Genomic DNA, 24,057 nt, shown 5'->3' on the forward strand with positions numbered 1-24,057 from the left:
GGAACGGTGAACGCCCCTTTCCCAGGCCTGTGGCATCTGGGCGGTTCCTGCAGGCGCTGCCTGTCACTGCCTCACTGTTATTGCAGTTTCGCGATCCCGAGTACGGGGAATGGTTTGCCTACCTGAACCGAGAAGGGAAGATCGCCCTCACCATCAAGGGGGGGGGGTCCTTTCAAAGGTGAGTGGGGGAAAGGGCGGGGCCTAGGGGCTCGGGGCACTCGGCTGCCCACGGCCCCCCAAACCCGCCTTCCTGCCTCTCCCCGCAGGCTGCTTCCACGTGCCGCGGTGCCTCGCCATGTGCGAGGAGATGCTGAGTGACCTGCCGAGCCGCCTCGCCCCGGCCTCGGCCCCGGCCCCGGCCCTCAGCGCCCGGTCTCTGCCCGCCGACCCCGCCCGCCGAGGCGCAGAATAAAGCCAAGCCTGCTCCACTGCCCTTGTGTGTGAGCGTCTGTGGGGTGTCGGGTGGGGGACCACCCACCGCCTTTGGCTGGAGAGCACCTGCCCGCCCTGCCAGTGACCCGCCCCGCGCGCTGGGCCCTCCCACCCTGCCAACAGGCCCGCCCCGCGCCGGGGTCCGCCCGGCCATTGGCCCGGCCCGCCCCGCGGAGAGGCCCCACCCCGCCCTTGGCCCTCCCTGCGCTTGGCCGAGCGGCCGGGAGGGCGGGCCCGGCGTGCGGGCTCGGCGGCGCGCACTTCCGGCCGGTGGTCGGTTCCAGCGGACGCGTCATCTTCCGGCGCCGTCCCCGCGATCCCGGACTCAGCCACAGCCCCAGCCACAGCCCTGGCCTGGCAGCCCCGGCGTCTCTTCGGAGCGGTGGCAGCTGACTGCGTGTTCACGACCCGCTGGGAGCCGCGAGTCCCGCCGCCGTTATGAACATCCGCAATGCGAGGGTGAGGGGCTGGGGCCGGAGGCTGTCCGCGCCGCGTGGGAGCGGGGCCCGGTGGCCGCGTGCGCGTGCTCCTGAGGGGCCCGGCCGATCACCGGGCCAGCCGCCCTGGGCGCCCTCGGCCGCCCGGCGCGGAAAAGTGAAGGCCACGTCCCCGTGGGGCTGGATCTACCCGAAGAGGAGGCCGGGGGAGCCAGGGGGGCAGGGCCGGGGCTGCGAACTCTTTCTTTCCGATGTCGGGTTTCCGTTGGATGGTGTCGGGGAGCTTCCTGGAGCTCAACGTTCATTCCTGGAACAGTCAGTTTTTGCACAGCGGCTGTGGGCCAGGCCTGTGCGGAGACAGTCCCAGCGCCCGCCCAGCCCTGTGGGGGGGCGGGGGTCGCTGAGTAGACAGAGCAGGGTTCTAACACGACCGAGGCCTACTTAGTCACCGCAGCCCCCGGCCTGACTGCATTCCACTGCCCTCCTCTCCCGCAGCCAGAGGACCTGATGAACATGCAGCACTGCAACCTCCTGTGCCTGCCCGAGAACTACCAGATGAAATATTATTTCTCCCATGGCCTTTCCTGGCCCCAGGTGGGCAGCTGTTGAATTTGGGGATGAGGGAAACCAGGCCAAGGAAATTCCACCCTGGGTCGGCTTGGGACGAGCCGGCGAGGTCGTGAAGAGTCCGGGGGGCGCATGGGTCAATGAGGCCCTGAGTGTTTCCGGCTGGGGTGGCGGGAGATGGATAGGAGGCGCCTTGAAGAGGGGCGAAGAACAGGGCCAAGGTAGGGGCAGTATTCCCACCTGTGTCTGTCCACTTCTTCTGGGTTAAGGAAAGGGGGCACGGTGTGATGTGGGAAAACCAAGCCACTTGGCCTGGAGGTCAGGAGCTGTCACTGAACTCGCTGCCCGATGGGCTTCTGTCTGTCATGCACACAGCGACAGGCAGGCGCTGGGGCCAGGTGTCCGATAAGGGCGCCTCCAGCTCTGACAGGAACTTGTTTTCTGCCTTCTCTTTCCTCCCTGTCACCCAGCTCTCTTACGTCGCTGAGGATGAGAATGGGAAGATTGTGGGGTATGTCCTGGCCAAAATGTGAGTCACCAAGGACGGAGGGACAAGCCTGGTGCCTGACCTGGGGGTGGGGGGAGGAGGGACACCGACACCGCACGCGTCTGATGGATGCTGCCTGGGTTGGGTTGGGTTTGGTTTTTTTGTTTCGTTTTGTTAATTAATAGATTGTTCCTTTAGTTCAGTTTCCTCTCACATTAACATCTTGTGGCACATCTGTTAAAATGGGTGAACCGATACTGTTACATTACTGCAGAAACCCATAGTTACATTGTTTTACTCTTTGAGTTCTACGTTCCATGGACAAAGGTATAACAATGTATCCGATACTATAGTATCAAACAGAGTAGTTTCACTGCCTGCCCTCCCTCCCTCCCCTCTCCCCGGGAACCACTGATCTCTTTACTGTCTCCATAGTTTCGCCTTCTCCAGAAGGTCATATGATTAGAATCATACAGTGTGTAAACATTTCAGACCACCTTTCACTTAGTCATATGCATTGAAGTCTCCCCCCATGTCTTTTCATGGCTTGAGAGCTCCTTTCTTTTTAGCACTGAACAGTATTCCATTGACACTGCACATGTCTTTTGGCTGCTGCCTGGGGTTTGGAGAGTCCTGGCTCTCCCCCGTCCCGGGACTGGATGCACTTTGGGGTTCACGCCTAGCCCCTCTCCTTTCTTCTTGCTCTAGGGAAGAGGGCCCGCACAATGTGCGCCATGGACACATCACCTCGCTGGTGCGTAGGGCCCACCCAGGCTCTGGTGGGGGCGGGGGCGGAAGTTAGTTGGAGCCGCCCCGAGGTCCCACCTTTCTCCCACCAGGCTGTGAAGCGTTCCCACCGGCGCCTTGGCCTGGCTCAGAAGCTGGTGGACCAGGCCTGCGGAGCCATGATCGAGAACTTCAATGCCAAATACGTCTCCCTGCATGTCAGGAAGAGGTGGAAGCCAGGGCCGAGGGAAGGGGGGTGGGTAGGGGGATACTGTCTGTTTTGTTGGGTTTTTTTTGAATTTTCTTTTATTTATTTTTATACAGCAGGTTCTTATCAGTTATCTATTTTATACATATTTGTGTATATATGTCAATCCCAATCTCCCAATTCATCCCACCACCACCAGCGGGGATACTGCCTTGATGTGGATCTTGGGCTGCCTTGGCTTTTGGAGAAGATCGGGAAGTGGGCTTAGTGGGGAGGGGGACCGGGAGGAGGGGCAAGACCTGGATGTGCTGTCCCTGCCTGGCCTCGTCTGTACAGCTCAGCAGTGCCTTATTCCCCTGCAGTAACCGGGCTGCTCTGCGCCTCTATTCCAACACCCTCAACTTTCAGTAAGTAGATCTACATTTTTCTCATGGAGTGGGATGGTCCCCAGGTCTGGCTTATCCAGGTGGCTGAGATGGGCTGAACTACCTTCCAGGCAGGGGCGTGAGGGCGGCTAGGGCTAGCTGAGATGGGGGAGCGGGCTGTGGACAGCACTCTTGGGGGCAGAGCACCTGCCTGCTGCAGGCTGCTTGAGGCATGTCGCGCTTCTGGAGGACGCTTGGTGTTTCTTGCTTGATGCTGGTGGCGGCTATGCTGGAAGGGCAGCACGGTGAAGAGGTTCGGAAGCAGAGACAAGGGCCCAGGACAGGAACAGAAGCCAAGGAGCAGAACTGAGTGACCAGGCACCCAGAAGCATCTAAGTGGGACCAGAAGAAAGGATAGATCTGAGCACGTCCGCGCATGAAGGGCCAGTGGCAAGAGCAGCGGAGGGATCTAGAGCCCTGGGTGTCCTAGTGGATGAGGCTGGGTCCACTCAGGGATGTGGCAGTCTCTGTGTGCCCAGCGCAGGACAGAGAGAGCCTAGCAGGGAACTGCTCTGCCCAGTACATTGTGGTGAAAGCTGCTGGAAAGTGAGGCTGAGGTGGGCTGTCCATGGAGGGCCCACTGAGACAGCGTCAGCTTCAGCTTGGTGGGGGACGACGAGGGACTGTTGGGAAGGGAAGTGGCCTCCGGGCTGGGTACTTGAGGCAGGATCTTTGGCCTGGATGCAAATGCCTCTGGTGGTTGACAGTTCTAGGGTCTTAAGGCTGGCAGGGCCGTTCTGGGCCATCCAGACTGGCTCCCTTTTCAGTGGCAGGGTGCCCAGGTCTGCATACACACCTCCCAGCGCAGGCTTGGCCCCTGAGCTGCTCGGGCTAGGGGCCATGCTGCCTGGTAACGACCACCAAGAACAGAGGCCCAGGCAGCAGCACCCCTCCCCGGTTCCAGTTGTTAGGTATACGAGCCAGCCATGCATGCCCAGGAAGTGACAGGGAGCAGGGCGGGGAGGGGAGGGGAGGGGACTGCCAAATTCAGGGCTTCAGTTCACAGGAAACCACAGACACAGATCCTTGGTGGCCAGGTTAGGGATGAGGGGCAGTGGCAGGATGCCAGGGCTGGGGGGCAATAAAGGAGCTGGGTGCTACTTACTGTTGGAGAAAGCAGAGGGAAGACCATGTTGGAAATGTCTCCCAAAGGGTCCTTGGGGGGGGCAGTGACACCCTGCCCCACTAGCAGATGATGGGCTGAGGAGAATTGCCCCCGATTTGGGTTGCCCTCCTTCTCTCCACCTGCTGCCCCCAGGATCAGCAAAGTGGAGCCCAAATACTATACAGATGGAGAAGACGCATACACGATGAAGCGGGACCTCACCCAGATGGCCGATGAGGTAAGAGTCCTGCGGGGCCAGGGCTGCGGTCCCCAGGCAAGGCGAGCAGGGGTGGCCTGGGACAGTTGGAGGCTGCGTCGCCAGGAGTCCTGGCCCTCCTCACCTTAGCTTCTGTAGCTGGCAGGCGGGGAGCCAGACCTTGGCAGGACCTTAACGAAGGCCATCGGCCCAAGATTCCATTCACCGAGGAAGAAGCCCGTCCTGCCCAGAGGCTGCTGTGAGAGGAGAGGGAGGAGGCCCCTAGACGTGGCTGGCCTCCAAGGCTCGGGGTCAGACAGAACCGGGCTGAAGAGAAGTCAGGGTTCTGCCCAAGGCTCCTCGCGGGCTAGGGCCGTTCAGAGGGCTCCACGGCAGCCTCGTGAGGGAGCCATGATCACCTCCACTTTACAGGAGAGGAAACAGGCCCAGAGGCCTGTTTAGGTCTTCTGTCCATTTTTGGATTGGGTTGTTTGTTTTTTTGTTGTTGAGCTGCATGAGCTGCTTGTAAATTTTGGAGATGAATCCTTTGTCAGTTGCTTCATTTGCAAATATTTTCTGCCATTCTGAGGGTTGCCTTTTTGTCTTGTTTATGGTTTCCTTTGCTGTGCAAAAGCTTTGAATACATATTTGTGTATGTATGTCCCATTTGTTTATTTTTGTTTTTATTTCCCATTTGTTTATTTTTGTTTTTATTTGCATTACTCTAGAAGGTGGATCAAAAACGATCTTGCTGTGATTTATGTCAAGGAGTGTTTTTCCTATGTTTTCCTCTAAGAGTTTTATAGTGTACGGTCTTACATTTAGGTCTTTAATCCATTTTGAGTTTATTTTTGTGTATGGTGTTAGGGAGTGTTCTAATTTCATTCTTTTACATGTAGCTGTCCAGTTTTCCCAGCACCACTTATTGAAGAGGCTGTCTTTTCCCCATTGTATATCCTTGCCTCCTTTGTCATAGATTAGTTGACCATAGGTGCATGGGTTTACCTCTGGGCTTTCTATCGTGTTCCATTGATCTATATTTCTGTTTTTGTGCCAGTCCATATTGTCTTGATGACTGTAGCTTTGTAGTATAGTCTGAAGTCAGGGAATCTGATTCCTCCAGCTCCATTTTTTTCCCTCAAGACTGCTTTTGCTATTTGGGGTCTTTTGTGTCTCCATACAAATTTTAAGATTTTTTGTTCTAGTTCTGTGAAAAATGCCATTGGTAATTTGATAGGGATTACATTGAATCTGTAGATTGCTTTGGGTAATATAGTCATTTTCACAATGTTGATTCTTCCAATCCAAGAACATGGTATATCTCTCCATCTGTTGGTATCATCTTTAATTTCTTTCATCAGTGTCTAATAGTTTTCTGCATACAGGTCTTTTGTCTCCATAGGTAGGTTTATTCCTAGGTATTTTATTCTGTTTGTTGCAGTGGTAAATGGGAGTGTTTCCTTAATTTCTCTTTCAGATTTTTCATCATTAGTGTATAGGAATGCAAGAGATTTCTGTGCATTAATTCTGTATCCTGCAACTTAACCAAATTCATTGATTAGCTCTAGTAGTTTTCTGGTGGCATGTTTAGGGTACTCTATATATAGTAGCATGTCATCTGCAAACAGTGACAGTTTTACTTGTTCTTTTCCAATTGTATTGCTTTTATTTCTTTTTCTTCTCTGATTGCCATGGCTAGGACTTCCAAAACTATTTTGAATAATAGTGGTGAGAGTGGACATCCTTGTCTTGTTCCTAATCTTAGAGGAAATGCTTTCAGTTTTTCACCATTGAGAATGATGTTTGCTGTGGGTTTGTCATATATGACCTTTATTATGTTGAGGTAGGTTCCCCCTATGCCCACTTTCTGGAGAGTTTTTATCATAAATGGGTGTTGAATTTTGTCAAAAGCTTTTTCTGCATCTATTGAGATGATCATATGGTTTTTGTTCTTCAATTTGTTAATATGGTGTATCACATTGATTGATTTGTGTATATTGAAGAATCCTTGCATCTGTGGGATAAATCCCACTTGATCATGCTGTATGATCCTTTTAATGTGCTGTTGGATTCTGTTTGCTAGTATTTTGTTGAGGATTTTTACATCTATATTCATGAGTGATATTGGTCTGTAATTTTCTTTTATTGTAGTATCTTTGTCTGGTCTTGGTATCAGGGTGATGGTGGCCTCATAGAATGATTTGGGAGTGTTCCCTCCTCTGCAATTTTTTGGAAGAGTTTGAGAAGGATGGGTGTTAGCTCTTCTCTAAATGTTTGATAGGATTCATCTGTGAAGTCATCTGGTCCTGGGCTTTTGTTTGTTGGAAGATTTTTAACCACAGCTTCAATTTCATTTCTTGTGATTGGTCTGTTCATATTTTCTGTTTTTTCCTGGTTCAGTCTTGGAAGGTTATACCTTTCTAAGAATTTGTCCATTTCTTCCAGGTTGTCCATTTTATTGGCATAGAGTTGCTTGTAGTAGTCTCTTAGGAGGCTTTGTATTTCTGCAGTGTCTGTTGTATCCTCCTTTTTCATTTCTAATTTTATTGATTTGAGTCCTCTTCCTCTTTTTCTGGATGAGTTCGGTTAATGGTTTATCAATTTTGTTTATCTTCTCAAAGAACCAGCTTTTAGTTTTATTGATCTTTGCTATTGTTTTCTTTGTTTCTATTTCATTTATTTCTGCTCTGATCTTTATGATTTCTTTCCTTCTGCTAATTTTGGGTTTTGTTTGTTCTTCTTTCTCTAGTTCCTTTAGGTGTAACATTAGATTGTTGATTTGAGATTTTTCTTGTTTCTTGCGGTAGGCTTGTATAAATAAAAACTTCCCTCTTAGAACTGCTTTTGCTGCATCTGATAGGTTTTGGATCGTCGTGTTTTCATTGTCATTTGTCTCTAGGTAGTTTTTGATTTCCTCTTTGATTTATTCAGTGATCTCTTGGTTATTTAGTAACGTATTGTTTAGCTTCCATGTGTTTGTGTTTTTTACATATTTTTCCCTGTAATTGATTTCTAATCTCATAGCGCTGTGGTCAGAAAAGATGCGTGATATGATTTCAATTTTCTTAAATTTACTGAGGCTAGATCTGTGACCCAGTATGTGATGTATCCTGGGGAATGTTATGTGCGCACTTGAGAAGAAAGTGTAATCTGCTGTTTTTGGATGGAATGTCCTATATATATCAATTAAATCTATCTGGTCTATTGTGTCATTTAAAGCTTGTGTTTCCTTATTAATTTTCTGTTTGGATGATCTGTCCAGTGGTGTAAGTGAGGTGTTAAAGTCTCCCACTATTATTGTGTTACTGTCGATTTCCTCTTTTATAGCTGTTAGCAGTTGCCTTATGTATTGAGGTGCTCCTATGTTGGGGGCATATATATTTATAATTGTTATGTTATTTCTTCTTCTTGGATCGATCCCTTGATCATTATGTAGTGTCCTTCCTTGTCTCTTGTAACATTCTCTATTTTAAAGTCTATTTTATCTGATATGAGAATTGCTACTCCAGCTTTCTTTTGATTTCTATTTGCATGGAATATCTTTTTTCATCCCCTCACTTTCAGTCTGTATGTGTCCTTAGGTCTGAAGTGGGTCTCTTGTGGACAGCATATATATGGGTCTTGTTTTTATATCCATTCAGCAAGCCTGTGTCTTTTGGTTGGAGCATTTAATCCATTCACATGTAAGGTAATTATCGATATGTATGTTCCTTTTACCATTTTCTTAATTGTTATGGTTTTGTTTTTGTAGGTCCTTTTCTTGTGTTTCCTACTTAAAGAAGTTCCTTTAGCATTTGTTGTAGAGCTGATTTGGTGGTGCTGAATTCTCTTAGCTTTTGCTTGTCTGTAAAGCTTTTGATTTCTCCATCGAATCTGAATGAGATCCTTGCTGGGTAGAGTAATCTTGGTTTTAGGTTCTTCCCTTTCATCACTTTAAATATGTCATGCCATTCACTTCTGGCTTGTAGTGTTTCTGCTGAGAAATCAGCTGTTAACCTTATGGGAGTTCCCGTGTATGTTATTTGTCATTTTTCCCTTGCTGCTTTCAATAATTTTTCTTTGTCTTCAATTTTTGCCAATTTGATTGCTATGTGTCTTGGCGTGTTTCTCCTTGGGTTTATCCTGTATGGGACTCTCTGTGCTTCCTGGACTTGGGTGGCTATTTCCTTTCCCATGTTAGGGAAGTTTTCGACTATAGTCTCTTCAAATATTTTCTCGGGTCCTTTCTCTCTCTCTTCTCCTTCTGGGACCCCTATAATGTGAATGTTGTTGCATTTAATGTTGTCCCAGAGGTCTCTTAGGCTGTCTTCATTTCTTTTAATTTCTTTTTCTTTATTGTGTTCCGCAGCAGTGAATTCCACCATTCTGTCTTCCAGGTCACTTATCCATTCTTCTGCCTCAGTTATTCTGCTATTGATTCCTTTTAGTGTATTTTTCATTTCAGTTATTGTATTGTTCATCTCTGTTTGTTCTTTAATTCTTCTAAGTCTTTGTTAAACATTTCTTGCATCTTCTCAATCTTTGCCTCCATTGTTTTTCCGAGGTCCTGGATCATCTTGATCATCATTATTCTGAATTCTTTTTCTGGAAAGTTGCCTATCTCCACTTCATTTAGTTGTTTTTCTGCGGTTTTATCTTGTTCCTTCATCTGGTACATAGCCCTGTGCCTTTTCATCTTGTCTACCTTTCTGTGAATGTGGTTTTTGTTCCACAGGCTGCAGGATTGTAGTTCTTCTTGCTTCTGCTGTTTGCCCTCTGGTGGATTAGGCTATCTAAGAGGCTTGTGCAAATTTCCTGATGGGAGGGACTTGTCTAGTCCATCTTTAAATATTAGAGTTTTTTCAGTCTCATTGCTAGAGCCTCTTGTTTATTCATTCTTTCCTCATCCTTTAGGTAATCTCACCCATTCCCAGGGGGTCCTCTACAATACTATCTCTATAGCCTCAGGCTGGGGATTTTTTGTTTTGTTTTGTTTTGTTTTTTGCTGCACCTGCGGCTTGCAGAATCTTAGCTTACTAACAGGAGATTGAATCTGGACCCCCTGAAGTGGAAGCGTGGAGTCCTATCCACTGGATCGCCAGGGAATTCCCAGCCCCAGCGTTTATATATCTGTGCCAGATCCCTCCCTTGGGCTCCTCAACCTGCATATCCAGCTTCCTGTCTGACGTCACTACTCGGCTGCCCCCAATTCATTAATTCATTCCCTTGCCAAATATCCACTGGGTACCTACTCTGTGTCGGTCACTATGGTAGGGACTGGTGTACAATGCTGAATAAAATGCACTTGGTCCCTGCCCTCATGAAGTTTACATTTAGTGGTGGGGGTGTGAGAAAATAAGCAAGAAAACAAACAAAAAATAGTGAAATCCACTACTTTTTTTGAATTTTATTTTATTTTATTTTTTAAACAGCAGGTTCCTATTAGTTACCTATTTTGTACATCTTAGTGTATATATGTCAATCCCAATCTCCCAGTTCATCCTACCACCACTCCCCACCACCACTTTCCCCTCTTGGTGTCCATTCGTTTGTTCTCTACATCTGTGTCTCTATTTCTGCCCTGCAAACTGGTTCATCTGTACCATTTTCCAGGTTCCACGTATGCATTAATATAAGATATTTGTCTGAAAACCACTATTTTTTGAATAAAGTAAGCTGCAGTAATAGAGAATGCTTTTAAAAATGTGTGTGCAAGTGTAGGAGGCCTACTTACAATAGCCAGGGAAGATCTCCCTGGAGGTACTGTCATGGAAGCTGAGAGTTCAAGGATAAAAAGCAATCGCTCATGGGAAGAACATTCTAGATAGTAGCAACAGCATGTGCAAAGGCCCTGCTGAGGAAAAGAATGAGAAGTATGTGAAGAACTTAAAGGAAGCCACTAAGGCTGGAATATGGTGATTTAGGGAAAACAATGACAGTTAATCTAGCCAGAAGGTTAGGAAAGTGTCAGATTATCCAGGATGCTTTAAGTCATAGGGAGGATTTGCGGGGTTTATGCTAAGAACAGCGGGAGCCACCGAAAAGCTTTAATCCAGGAGAAGCACTTGAGCTGATTGGTATTTTTGAAAGCTGACTCTGGCAGCTCCGTGGAGAATGAGTCATAAAGGGGCAAGCATGGAAGCTGGAAAAAGGACTTTAAGGCTGTGTGAGCTATGGCGTGGCTTGGACTAGGATAGGGGTTGTGGACAGGGTGAAAAGTGGATAGATCAGAAAGATAGTTGGGGGAGTTCCCTGGTGGTCCAGTGGTTAGGACTCAGCACTTCCCTGGTCAGGGAGCTAAGATTTCCCCATGCCCCATGGCATGGCCAAAAAAAAAAAAAAGGTAGTTGGGAAGTTGAAACAGTGCAGAAGAGTCTACCTAAGAACTAGACCCTGGTGCTATAGAATGTCTGGTTTGAAGCCTGGCTCTGCCACTTCCTAGCTGCATGGATTCGGGCAAATCCATAATTTCAGTGTCCTTATTTATAAAATGACTATAATAATAGGAGTTATAGGAAGTATCAGGATGAAATGAGTTAATATACATAACATTTCTTAGAGCATAATAAGCATGATTGATATTAAGTGTTAGCTATTAATATTAATGACGCATTGGTTATGCAGGGTGAGGGAGGAATCAATGGTGATGCCAGATTTCTAGCATGAGCTGCTGGATGTCTTCTTGAGACACTAGAGTAGCAAAACTTCAGTCTTGGGTAAAACTGATGTTTTACTTTCTCCATGTCTACTGGAAAAAGTCACACAATTGGGCAGATTGAGCCTATTGTAAAATCCATGATCATAGACCTCAAATGAGACTTCAATATGGCCCAGGAATTTTACTACATATTTTTGGTCAATTCACTCACCTTCCTTCTGCAACCATTTTTTACAACTTTCTCCACTCTCCTCTAACCTCCTACCCCAGCACCACCTCCCACCTGCTCCCACACGTTCAATATTTGACCACAACTCTTATTTCATAGAGAAAATAGAAGCCGTTAGATAGGAACTCCCGTCATCTTCTGGCGACCAAACACACGTATCTTACCCATCTCTACACCCACCCTACCTTCCTTTTCCCCTGCTACATAGGATAGTGGTTCCCAAAGTGTAATTAATTCACCAGAACAGAACAGGAGAGTCAGCAGTGCCTGGGAACTTGCTGGAAATGCAGATTTGCAGACCCCACTTCCAAATCTATAGAATCACAAACTCTGGTGGAGGAAGGGGCAGCAACCTGTTTTAACAAGCTCTCCAGGGAATTCTGATGCACAAACCAATGCAAGAGAAGAATGATGCCTCTTCTCATTGAAGGCCATTCCTTTACTTGTGCTTGGATGATGTCCTCCCCTGCTTTCCTGGGAATTTTATGTCATTATCTCTTTTTCCTCACGTATATTCAACCTCTCCTTCTCAACTGGAGCTTTCTCATGCACACTAAAACATGCTTTAACACAACATTGTAAATCAACTATACTCCAATAAAAATTAATTTAAAAAAACAAAACAAAACAAAAAAATAAAACATGCTCAAGCCTTTCTCACATACAAAACTGTCTCTTTCAATCTTTCATCCCCTTCTGGCTACCACAGGATAGTTTTCCTCCCCTCCACAGCCGAACATCTTGAAAGAGTTGTTGCTGGTGTGGGATAATGGGTAGTCAATAGTCTTATGAGACTCCCACTGCTGGTGGGAGGGAAAATTGTTACAGCCATTTGGGAGGGTAGTTTGGTAGTGCAGTAACTATTAAAATATAAAAAGTGCAAGCAGTGTCTATTAAAATTTAAATGAGCATTCCCTTCTTGTTGCCTTCTTTGACAGGGTGAGTGTATATAAGGCAGTTTTCTGCAGAATTGTGAGCGACTGGGGAAAAAATAGAAACAACTTAAATGACTATCAGTATAGGAATGCCAAATAAATTATGATACAGTATGTAATATCGGTAGTGCGTTTATTAAAATAATGAAGTGGCTCATTCTATACATCATGTTATACTATTTAATATATGTTTATGTAAAACATATGCACATGTATATATATGTGTGTACATTAAATTATGTTATTATCTATAACATTAATATGTTAATACCCAGAAAAAGGCCAGGAAGGACATACCAAACGAATAACAATGGTTACCTCTGAAAGGTGAGGAAGACGACCAGGATTGGTAGCAGCGGTCAAAGAGGATTTTAGTCCTGTCTGTAATGTTTTCATTTTTTAAAGGAAAATATATTTATGTATTACTTATATAATTAAAAATCAAATAAAAGAAAGAGTTGTCAAAAAGGAAAGAGTTATCTATACCAGCTACTCCATTTTATCACCTGTCACTCAATTCTTAACCCACTCCAATCTGGCTTTTATCCAGATCATTTCCCCAGAATAGCTCTTTCATGTCGGAAATGACATCTGTGTCACCACATCTAAAAGATAAGATGTTTTCTGCTATTTTACTTGGCCTTTTTTTGTTCTTGGCCACTTTCTCCTTGAAACACTCTCTTCCCTTGGGCTTCCAAGCTCTTTTGTATTTAACAACACATTCTTCTGGCTTTCCACCTACATCTCTGCCTGATCTCTCTCTAACAACTCTGCAGCTTGCCTATCCTTCTCTACTAGACTACAAATTTGTTGAATTTTTTTCAAAGACTTGCCCTGGATCCTCTTCTCTTCTCATTCTGTACTCTCCCAATAAGTGATTTCTTTTATCATCCATAAGCCATCAACTTCCAAATTTGCATCTCCCATTCCATGGCTATATGTTCAGCTGCATGTTTGATATCTCAATTTGTAACTCTCAAGTCTCCTCAAGTACAATAGGTCCCCCCAAAACCCCTCTTAATCTCTCTCTATCCCCTTAAATCTAGTCCTCTTTCAATATGCCTTGCCTTAGTGAATGGTTCCACCATCCATCCAGTTGTGCAAGCCAGAGACCGATGAATCTGCCATGACACTTCCCTTTTCTCTCTCTCTCTCTTTTTTTTGGCCACACCGGGTGGCATGTGGGATCTTAGTTCCCAGACCAGGGATCGAACACCGAGCCCGCTGCATTGTCAGCGCAGAGTCTTACCCACTGGACCACCAGGGAAGTCTGTGGTGATCATTTCTCAATGATCCCTGTAATAAAGGAATATAGGTACCCTTTTGATAACAAGTTGATATTGGTGCAGAAATATAATTCAGTCAGAAACTCTATAGTATCAGGGAAAAAACTAAAACTCTCCATTCTCACCATATCACAGAGCATATAAATTATAAGAATAATTACTCAGATGGAAAACTTAATCTTCAAAGTGTTAAGCCTGTGAAATCAAGCTATTTCAATGGCTGCCTTGTTGTACGAAAGTGGTAGGTGTGGATAAAAGGAGAAGATCCAGAGTTAACAATTGACTAAATGGGGGAGGCAGACAGAACTTTAATACAGTGTGAAAGTGACAAATCACAAGTATACACAGGGTGTAGTGGGAGCACATACAAGGGGCACTTAATCCAACTCTGTGGTATGTGTGTGTGGTGTGGTATATATGCGGAGTGGGGGGCTGTCAGGGAAGATATGCTAGGAAAGGTAACTTTCCACATTAACTGAAATATACAAGCAAGATTTCAGCCAAGCAAAAGGTGGGAGAGGAGGGTGGCAGGGTCTGCAGAGGCTACTATACCAAGGAACAGCAAGGATCAATTTGTTCAGAGACTAGAGAGAACGGCCTCTTCGTGTAACTGAAAGTAGTTCTTTGGAGCAGGATCAGAGAGTAGATTGACTATGGGAGTGGCATCTCCATCCTCCACCCTCCTCCCCTGCACAAAATTTTGATGCTGGAGCGGTGTATGTATGTGAGGGCGAAGGGTTAGGTCATGCAGGTCTTCCCGAGCAAAGGCAGAGTTTGTACTTAATCCTTAGGGCAATGAAGAACCAGGACAAGATGTTTTCCACTTTTTATTTCAAGATAATTTTAGGTTTACTGAAGTGTTGCAAAAGTAGTACAGCAAGGTCTCATTCACTGAACTTCCCTTAACATAAACATCTTACATAACCACGGTAGAATGATCAAGCTAAGAAATCAAGGTTGGTACAATACTATTAGCTACACTACAGACTTCATTGGGATTCCACCAGTTTTTCCACTAAGGTCCTTTTTTTGTCCAATCCAGGACCCACATTGCATTGAGCTGTCCAGCAAAGGATTTTAAAGAGGAGTGTGATGTGATCACATTTGCAATGTCAGTTTGAGAGAAACATATTTAGATTTTGGGCAATGGGGAAGGAAAAAGTGAGTCAAGTTAGGAAGCCCAGGGAATAAGCTAGTCTGGCCCTGTTGGCACCCTATGAAAGTTATGATGTAGCCTCTGGAGCTGACACACTGGCCTACCATGGCACATTTAGTTTCCTTTCTGATGTTCCGATATGCTGATTTAGAAACATGGTTTAACTAGAGCATGATTCCACTGGATCACAGTATTCCTTTGTTCTACTACTCAATTTTGGTATGGACACATTGAAGTGAACTGGAAAGAGGATGGGAACTGCAGCTTGGATATTTTTAACTCCAAATGGTTAGAAACATGGGGAAAAAAATAACTATTAAACACTTAGTAGTTGCATTTTCTTTAATGTGGCCTGAAGCATCTGCTTTTGTGAAGTGCCATTCCTTGTGTTTCCCTTTACAAAATTGTCTGAGTGACACTGCATGTCACGAATTGCATGGTTAAATCTCTCTATGTGCCATTGTCAAAGATAGCTCCGAACTTGAGATTTATATGCTTTGCTCAATCCTTTACTTGCTTGTTTCTGGAACATTCTTAGTTGATGTAGCTGGAAGCGTAACAGCTACGTTATAAAATGAGTTTATTTCTTTTTTATTACCAGACATTTTTCACTTCCTTTTTTTTTAATTTATTTTTTTGGCTCACACCATGTGGCTTGTGGAATCTTAATTCCCTAACCAGGGATCGAACCTGGGCCCCCTGCAGTGGAAGCACAGAGTCCTAACCACTAGACCGCCAGGAAAGTCCCTCTCTTTCTTTCTTTTTTTTAAAAAAATATTTATTTATTTATTTATTCACTTTTGGCTGGGTTGGGTCTTCATTGCTGTGCATGGGCTTCCTCTAGTTGTGGCTAGTGGGGGGCTACTCTTCGTTGCTGTGCGTGGGCTTCTCACTGCAGTGGCTTCTCTCGTTGCGGAGCATGGGCTCTAGGCACGCAGACCTCAGTAGTTGTGGCACGTGGGCTCAGTAGTGGCTCGCGGGCTCTAGAGCGCAGGCTCAGTAGTTGTGGCGTACAGGCTTAGTTGCTCTGCGGCATGTGGGATCTTCCCGGACTAGGGCTTGAACCTGTGTCCCTTGCATTGGCAGGCGGATTCTTAACCATTGCACCACCAGGGAAGTCTTTCACTTTCTTTTAATACCATTATTTTTAAGAACTATATTAGATATCAGGAGACCTGCTTTCTAGCCTTGACTTGGTCATCTATTAGCTGTGTGACCTTGGACGAGCAAATTAACTTCTCCTGTTCTCAGTTACTTCACATTAAATAACTACCCTGCCAACCTCATATAGTCAGGTAAAATAATGGATGGACACAAACTTTGCAAACTCTACTGCTACATAAATAAAGGGGGTATTATCCTCGTTATCTACATTTACTCACATCTCTTGATTGCATCCTCTTTTGATTTCCAAATGAGGTAAAACATATAAAATGTCTATGACAGTGTAAGTGAATTCATTCATTAATTCATTTTTTCATTTATTCTGAATTTATGTATTATGTTCTAAGTGCCCAGATCTGCACTATGGATTTGAAGATCAGCAGGAAATGAATCCTGTGCTCTAAAGCTTACTTTCAGTAGAGAGAGAGATACAAGTAGGCAAATAAAATTAATAAAGTGTTCGTTCTTTACTTTTCCACCAAATACTCGTAATGGCACAGGAGAGAGAACCCGTGTCTCCCTGGAGTTTGGGGCATAGCCTACATTAAGAAATTAATTTCTTTGAAATGGAAAGATAACCCATGCTCTTGTATTGGAAGAATTAATACTGTTAAAATGGCTATACTACCCAAAGCAATCTACAGATTTAATTATCCAATGACCCATGGCATTTTTCACAGGACTAGAACAAATAATCCTAAAAATCATATGGAACCATAAAAGGCCCAGAATTGCCAAAGCAATCCTGAGGAAAAAGAACAAAGCAGGAGGCATAACCCTCCCAGACTTCAGACAATACTACAAAGCTACAGTAATCAAAACAGTGTGGTATTAGCACAAAAACAGACATATGGATCAATGGAACAGAATAGAGAGTGCAGAAATAAATCCACACACCTATGGTCAATTAATCTTTGACAAAGGAGGCAAGAATATACAATGGAGAAAAGACAGTCTCTTCAGCAATGTTGGGAAAGCTGGACAGCCACATGTAAATCAATGGAGTTAGAATACACCCTCACACCACACATAAAAATAAACTCAAAATGGCTTAAAGACTTAAATATAAGACATGACACCATAAAACTCCTAGAAAAGAACATAGGTAAAACATTCTTTGACATAGGTTGTACTAATGTTTTCTTAGGTCCATCTCCCATGGCAAACATTCTCTGATATACATTGTACCAATGCTTTCTTAGGTCAGTTTCCAAAGGCAATAGACATAAAAGCAAAAATAAACAAATAGGACCTAATCAAACTTTAAGCTTTTGCACAGCAAAGAAAACCATAAACAAAACCAAAAGGCAACCTACGGACTGGGAGGAGATATTTGCAAATGATGCAACCAACAAGGGCTTAATTTCCAAAATATATAAACAGCTCATAGAACTCAATAACAAAAAAACCAAACAATCCAAACAAAAAATGGGCAGAAGACCTAATTAGACATTTCTCCAAAGAAGACATACAGATGGCCAACAGGCATATGAAAAGATGCTCCACATCACTAATTATTAGAGCAATTCAAATCAAAACTACAATGAGAGTACACCTCACATTGGTCAGAATGACCATCATTAAAAAGTTGACAAATAACAAGTGCTGGAGAGGGTGTGGAGAAAAGGGAACCCTCCTACACTGTTGGTGGGAATGTAAGTTGGTACAGCCACTATGGAGGACAATATGGAGGTTCCTCAAAAAACTAAAATTAGAATTAGAGTTCTGTCCAGATACATGCCCAGGAGTGGGGTTGCTGGATCATATAGCAACTCTAATTTGAAAAGATACATGCACCCCAATGCACTATTTATAATAGCCAAGACATGGAAGCAACCTAAATGTCCATCAACAGATGAATGGATAAAGAAGATGTGGCATATATACACACACACACACATATATATGTATATATATACATATATATATACACACACAATGGAATACTACTCAGCAATAAAAAAGAACAAAATAATTCCATTTGCAACAACATGGATGGGCCTAGAGATTATCATACTAAGTGAAGTGAGTCAGAAAGAGAAAGACAAATACCGTATGATATCACTTATATGTGGAATCTAGAATATGACACAAATGAAATTATTTATGAAACGGAAACAGACTCACAGACATACAGAACAGAGTTGTGGTTGTGAAGGGGGGGGGTGGGAGAGGGATGTATTGGAAGTTTGGGATTAGCAGATGCAAACTATTACATATAGAATGACTTTATAAACAACAAGGTCCTACTGTGTAGCACGGGGAGCTATATTCAATATCCTGTAGTAAACCACACTTGAAAAAAATATGAAAAAGAATATCTATCTATATATCTGTCGACCTATCTATAGATACATATATATCTGAATCACTTTGCTGAACACCAAAAACTAATACAACATTGTAAATCAACTATATTTCAATAAAAAAATTATAAAAAAATTAATTTCTTTGAATTTTCTATTTTAAAAGCCTTACAAATTTGCATTCTACACGACAGTGTAGTCCTGTTTATTTTGTTATTGCTTTTTTTTACACAGCAACCAGCGAAGTGGGGTTTATTCGGTAAATACAAGCCTGACTCAATATTTTAAAATCAATATAATGCGTCATGTCAATAATCTTAAGAAGAAACACAAAATTGCATCAATTGATGCCAAAAAATTGGATAAAATTCAATAACCAGTCATGATAAAAATTTTCAGCACACTGGGAGAGAAGGGAACTTTGTTAACCTGATAAAGGGCAGCTACAAAAAGCCTATAGTTAATATCATGCTTAATGGTGAAAGACTGAATGCTTTCCCCCTAAGATGGAGAGCAAGGCAAGGATGTCCATTCTCATCACTTCTATTCAACATTGTATTGGAAATCCTGGCCAATAGAAATTGAAAGGTCCCTGTTTGCATACAAGATGAGAAGGTGTACAGGGCTGGCTGGAGATGGCAGGCAGGCCTTACTCTTCTGTAAGATGTGGTCAGATTGGCTTATGGTGGGAGGGGGGCTTTGGTGTTGGGGAAAACCAGGCCTGCCTAGAGGATTACTCCCACAAGGCTGCTCTGGGGCTTCTGCATCTTCTAGGGTTGTGGGGAAGCAGAAACAAACTCTTAGAGCCCCTGTAGCACAGAGAATATGCTGTATCTCTGGGACCAGCAGTGGGCCAGAGCGGGTGATAATCACACACTGATGACATCAGGAGGGCTGTATCTTGTTGCTGACAATGGGGACGTAGCCTTCGGTGATGCTTTACTTCTTGAGGTTAACAGAAAACAGCCCTGCAGGGAGTTTTAATGGAAGACTTCAATGGCACTACTGGAGTTGTAGAGGATGAGGATGGTGATACGCTGACCACTGCTCTTTCCTGCTTCTCAAAATCTCTGGAGAGTGCGGGGAGGGGCGGGGCCAGGCGTCCTGCTGGTGATGTGGGTGGCACTCCTCCTCCAGGGAGTGCCCAGAACCTGACCCCTCGCTTAGCAGGATCCTGCAGGCGCTTGGCAGTCTGCCCAGTCCCGAAGCAGTTTACGCCTGCTGGGTCCTAGCACGTCTTCTAGATGATCGGGCCCAGGCCTGAGAGACTGGAGGAGCATCCAGTTTATTTTCATTTATACTCTTTTTCATCCAAAGGCAGGCCGGAGAGAGGTGGTCACGCAGTGGTGAAACACAAAACTTTTACTCAAGCTCTGGTTACTTCCAACCATGACCATTCTCTCTCTTACTAGCTCCCTTCTTCTGGTCCTCTTCTCAAAAATGGTGCCCCTTCTGATCATGTTATCCTGTTTTCCAAATCTTTACAGGGATGTCTCCAGCTCTTTTGGTCAAGTTCAATCTTTTTTTAAAATAAATTTATTTATTTATTTTTGGCTGCGTTGGGTCTTCGTTGCTGCACGCGGGCTTTCTCTAGTTGCCACAAGCGGGGGCTACTCTTCCTTGCCGTGCGCAGGCTTCTTATTCCAGTGGCTTCTCTTGTTGTGAACACTGGCCCTAGGTGCGCGGGCTTCAGTAGCTGTGGCATGCAGTCTCAGTAGTTGTGGCTCACGGGCTTCGTTGCTCCGCGGCATGTGGGATCTTCCAGGACCAGGGCTTGAACCCGTGTCCCTTGCATCAGCAGGCGGATTCTTAACCACTGCGCCACCAGGGAAGCCTCCACGTTCAATGTTTTTACTAACAACTCCCCTAATTCTGATCGTTGGTACATTTTCTCCATTCCTTTGTCCTACAACTTTTTCCACCCCTCTAATCCAGGAGTTAACTCGCTAAATTTCGACCTGCCTCTGCTATTGGCCAGTTAGCTGCCTTTGTTCTGTCTTGAATTGCCCCCTGCCAATCAGCAGAAGATGCAGACCTTTTGGAGCCAGGGAACTTGCACAGAAAGGCCCTTGGGGAGGCGCACACGTCTCAGCATAAACAAATGACCTCTTGTTCTCCAAAGCTCTTGAGACACAAGGAGGAAAAATAATACGCTCTTCTACTATCTTTGTCCTATGATACCTACAATACTTTCTAGGTCCAAGTACAGGCACTTTGCATTATAAGACAGCACAAGGAGCAGAAGGTAAGGGCGACAAGGATTCTTACAGAGGTCGCAAAATAAGATCCCTGCCGCTTAGAGAAAGAAAACTTTAAGAATCTTAAGAGCAACCCCCTTTCTTCCCCTCTCTTCTTCAGTTTTTTTCCCTTTCTTCCCCCTTCCCCAGACCTGCTCCGTCCAACAGAAATATAACTAGAGCCACATACGTAATTTTAAATGTTCTAGTAGCCACACACAAAAAATAGAGGGAGGGATAAATTAGGAATTTGGGATTAAAAGATGCACACTTATTATAAAATAGATAACAAGGACCTACTGTATAGCACAGGGAACTATATCCAATATCTTATAATAACCTATAATGGAAAAGAATCTGACGAAGAATAGCTATATATACACATATGTATAACTGAATCACTGTCTTGTACACCTGAAACTAACACAACATTGTAAATCAACTATACTTCAATAAAAAAACTTAAGCCACAAAAAAGAAACAGGTGGAATTAATTTTAATGTTTTATTTAATGCAAGAGACTCCAAATATTATCATTTCAACATGTAATCAATATGAAGTTGGAGAGGTTTTGCATTCTTTTTACCGTGCAAATTCTTTGAAACCTAGTGTACAATGTACACTTACAGACATCAGTTTCGTACTTGCTGCATTTCAAGCGCCGAATAACCACCACACTGGGCAGCAAGGCCCAGGAATTCCCCTCCGCCCACCCTGGCAGCAAGAACTGAAGATGGCGGGGCGGTAACCCTGCTATTGGTACTAAGAGAGGCAAAATCAGGAGGACGCGAGACTCTGTGATGCTGGGAAGTTGAAACCTCTCAGGCTGCTTCCCTCCTCCCCCGCCCCCCGGACACCGCGAGGCAGCTCTGAAGGCTGCGCGCGCGAGGAACCGCCAGAACCGCGGGAAAGTGCTGGGCTGGGGATGCTGGGAGGACGGAGAGGGAGGTGGGGGGAAGGGAGGAGGGGTGAGGGGCGGTGGAAGGCGCGGCGGGGACCCGCACGCATGCGTGCTCCGCGCGCTCACAAAGCCAGCCAGGCCGTCTAGCAACCGGGCTCCGAGCCAATGTCTCGCCCGAACAAGTGGCCTTCCCTGGAGTTCTAGTCCCACCAGCCGGTCTCGGCTCCTCCCTGTCCATCCACGGTTCTTCCTTATCATTCCCGCTTCTCCCCTCCACTGGTTCCGATCTCGTGCATGGTGTGTGTCCTCAAGCGCTGAACCGGCTCCTAGAATGTGTACTCGTGGTTTCTGCCTGGGAACCAACCTCTGTCGCCTGTGGCCCACCCTCCCCGGGCTCAGGTGGCTGCTGGGGCTGGGGCTGCTCCCGGGGCTTAAGGCCGCCCGCTGCGCGGCTTTTTATCTTCCCGCGTTGGCTCAGGTCAACTTCTTCGAGGCAGACTGAGAGACTGCTACCTGCAAGGTGAGGACTAGAGGGGGGAAGTGAGATGTGAGGGGAGGCTTCGGGTTGCAGTATGGGGCACACCGGGGTCAACCAGTGCTGGGAGCTCTCAGACTCTGACCCAGAATGCCAAAGCCCCCTCTGTGGGTGTGTTTCAGGGTCTTAATCGCTGAGCCTCGCACTTGGCGGATCCGGACCTCTCTTTTTCCCTGATCCTCTTTCCCTCCCTCTTGGCTCCTCCCCCTTCGTCTCTTTTCCTCTAACTCCCTCTCAGCTTCTCCTCCGCCCACCTCACAGCTCCTCCTTTTACGCTGTTCGCCCCTAGTCCGCGGTCTCGGGCTTCTTCCTTTCCACTCTCTCTCGACTCCACCCCCTCCCTTCCCCTCTTCCCTCTAGGCTCCGCCCTCCCTCTCGGCCCCGGCCTCTTCCCTTATCTTGGTTCCTCTAGTTAGTTCCTGCTCCTGCTCTGTCCCGCCTACTCCCTCTCAGCCACTCCCCCTCCCCTTGGTTCCTACCTCTCCCCCTTCCAATTGGCTGCTCCTCCACCTCTCAACTCCTCCTCCATCATAACTCCTCCCCTCCCCCTCCCGCTCGAAGGTTCTTTCCTCTCCTACTCTGTGTCTTCTCCCTCTCTCCCACGTCCCCTCCCTACTGTCCCCCTTATACTGAATATAATCTGCCTTTCAAGATTCACACACTCACTAGGTCTTCCTTAGATATAGTCCCACCATGTTTCTGTCACCCCTCACTCCTGTGGTCACACACTTTTACCTCCTTAATTCTTGTTAATTCACGTTGGTTTCTCCTGGGCCCTCTCCGCAAACAGCAAGATAATATTGTTTACCTCTCAGACTTGTGAGAATAAAATGAGACAACGTATGAAAAGCACTGACAAAAACACCTGGCACCTGGTAAGCCTTAAATAAATGGTAACCATTATCATTATGAGTTTTCTCTAGCCAGAGATTTCTGGCACAATTCCTCCTCTGCATGTCCACCAAACCCCAATAATTTTTTGACTCCCTTCCTTGGCAGTCTTGTTTTTGTAACTGTAAACTCACTCTAAAAATTTTTTTTGGCAAGTAATCAATTCAAAAAGTATTAATGAATAGTAAGACTTATTTTCTGACCTCAGTTTGCCCAGTCGAGTGTGTGGGGTAATGTTCTCTTAGAAGGAACCACACAGGCATTACAGAGTTGAGAACAGTGCGAGGTGTGGTTTGACTGTAGACTTAGCCAAGTTGAAAGTTGGGGTTTTTAGAGGCCAGTTCTAGGTGCAGCAAACTTGCTCTTAATCCTGGAGCTTGCCTTTTCCTGTGAGAAGTATTGATGGTGGTGTTTTGAGCCATGATCTTGTGAAACACGTGTAACTAAGAAATAGCATTTAAAAATTACTTTACACCTGCCTTTTCTCTGACTGGTAATACCTAGTGCTGGCTCTTTATTTCAGCAGGCTTCCTAGCAAAGAAATATAATCTTTAACGAATTTCTTTCTTTTCTTTCTTTCTTCCTTCCTTCGTTGGGTCTTTGTTGCTGCACGGTAACTTTCTCTAGTTGCAGTGAGCGGGGTCTACTCTTCCCTGCGTGCGAGCTTCTCATTGTGGTGGCTTCTCTTTGTTGCGGAGCATGGGCTCTAGGTGCATGGGCTCAGTAGTTGTGGCACATGGGCTCAGCAGTTGTGGCTCGTGGGCTCTAGAGCATAGGCTCAGTAGTTGTGGCACACGGGCTTAGTTCCTCCACAGCATGTGGGATCTTCCCCGGCCAGGGCTCGAACCTGTGTCCCCTGCATTGGCAGGCGGATTCTTAACCACTGTGCCGCCAGGGAAGTCCCAAGTTGAACATTTAAAAAATTGATTTGTGGAAACTCTTAAATAAGGAAACTAGTTCCTTGATTGTGGCATCCTTTTTCCAAGTTTGTCAGTTGTCTTTGGTTTTGCTTATTGTTTTTTTTTTCTTTTGTCGTTTAGAAAAATTGGCTTTTATTCTATTTGTCAAATTTTTATGACTTCTGAGTTTTGTGCCCTATTTGAGAGATCTTTACCATACCAGCCAAGGTTATAAAATAATTCTCCTATGGTTTTTTTTTTTTTTTTTTGCGGTACGTGGGCCTCTCACTGTTGCGGC

At 45.4% G+C, this 24,057-nt stretch overlaps 1 protein-coding gene and 1 pseudogene across 4 annotated transcripts in view; both read left to right on the plus strand.

The window, feature by feature from the left end:
- Positions 1-659: 659 nt before the first annotated feature.
- Positions 660-24,057, plus strand: part of LOC101279489 (N-alpha-acetyltransferase 11-like) — a 233,057-nt gene continuing 209,659 nt past the window's right edge. The window contains exons 1-8 of one of the 4 annotated variants that reach the window (XM_033403653.2): positions 660-891; positions 1,365-1,463; positions 1,907-1,965; positions 2,632-2,677; positions 2,763-2,878; positions 3,220-3,264; positions 4,541-4,625; positions 4,743-18,436. In XM_033403653.2, the coding sequence (XP_033259544.2) occupies positions 871-891; positions 1,365-1,463; positions 1,907-1,965; positions 2,632-2,677; positions 2,763-2,878; positions 3,220-3,264; positions 4,541-4,625; positions 4,743-5,045 (774 nt within the window). In that variant the 5' untranslated portion in view covers positions 660-870 and the 3' untranslated portion in view covers positions 5,046-18,436. The other 3 variants (XR_007474968.1, XM_033403651.2, XM_049705190.1) reach the window with 3 other exon arrangements.
- LOC101279240 (transmembrane 9 superfamily member 2-like) overlaps positions 21,766-24,057 on the plus strand; it is a 98,544-nt pseudogene continuing 96,252 nt past the window's right edge.

Source organism: Orcinus orca, chromosome X (assembly GCF_937001465.1).
Source record: "Orcinus orca chromosome X, mOrcOrc1.1, whole genome shotgun sequence".
Taxonomy (NCBI): domain Eukaryota; kingdom Metazoa; phylum Chordata; class Mammalia; order Artiodactyla; family Delphinidae; genus Orcinus; species Orcinus orca.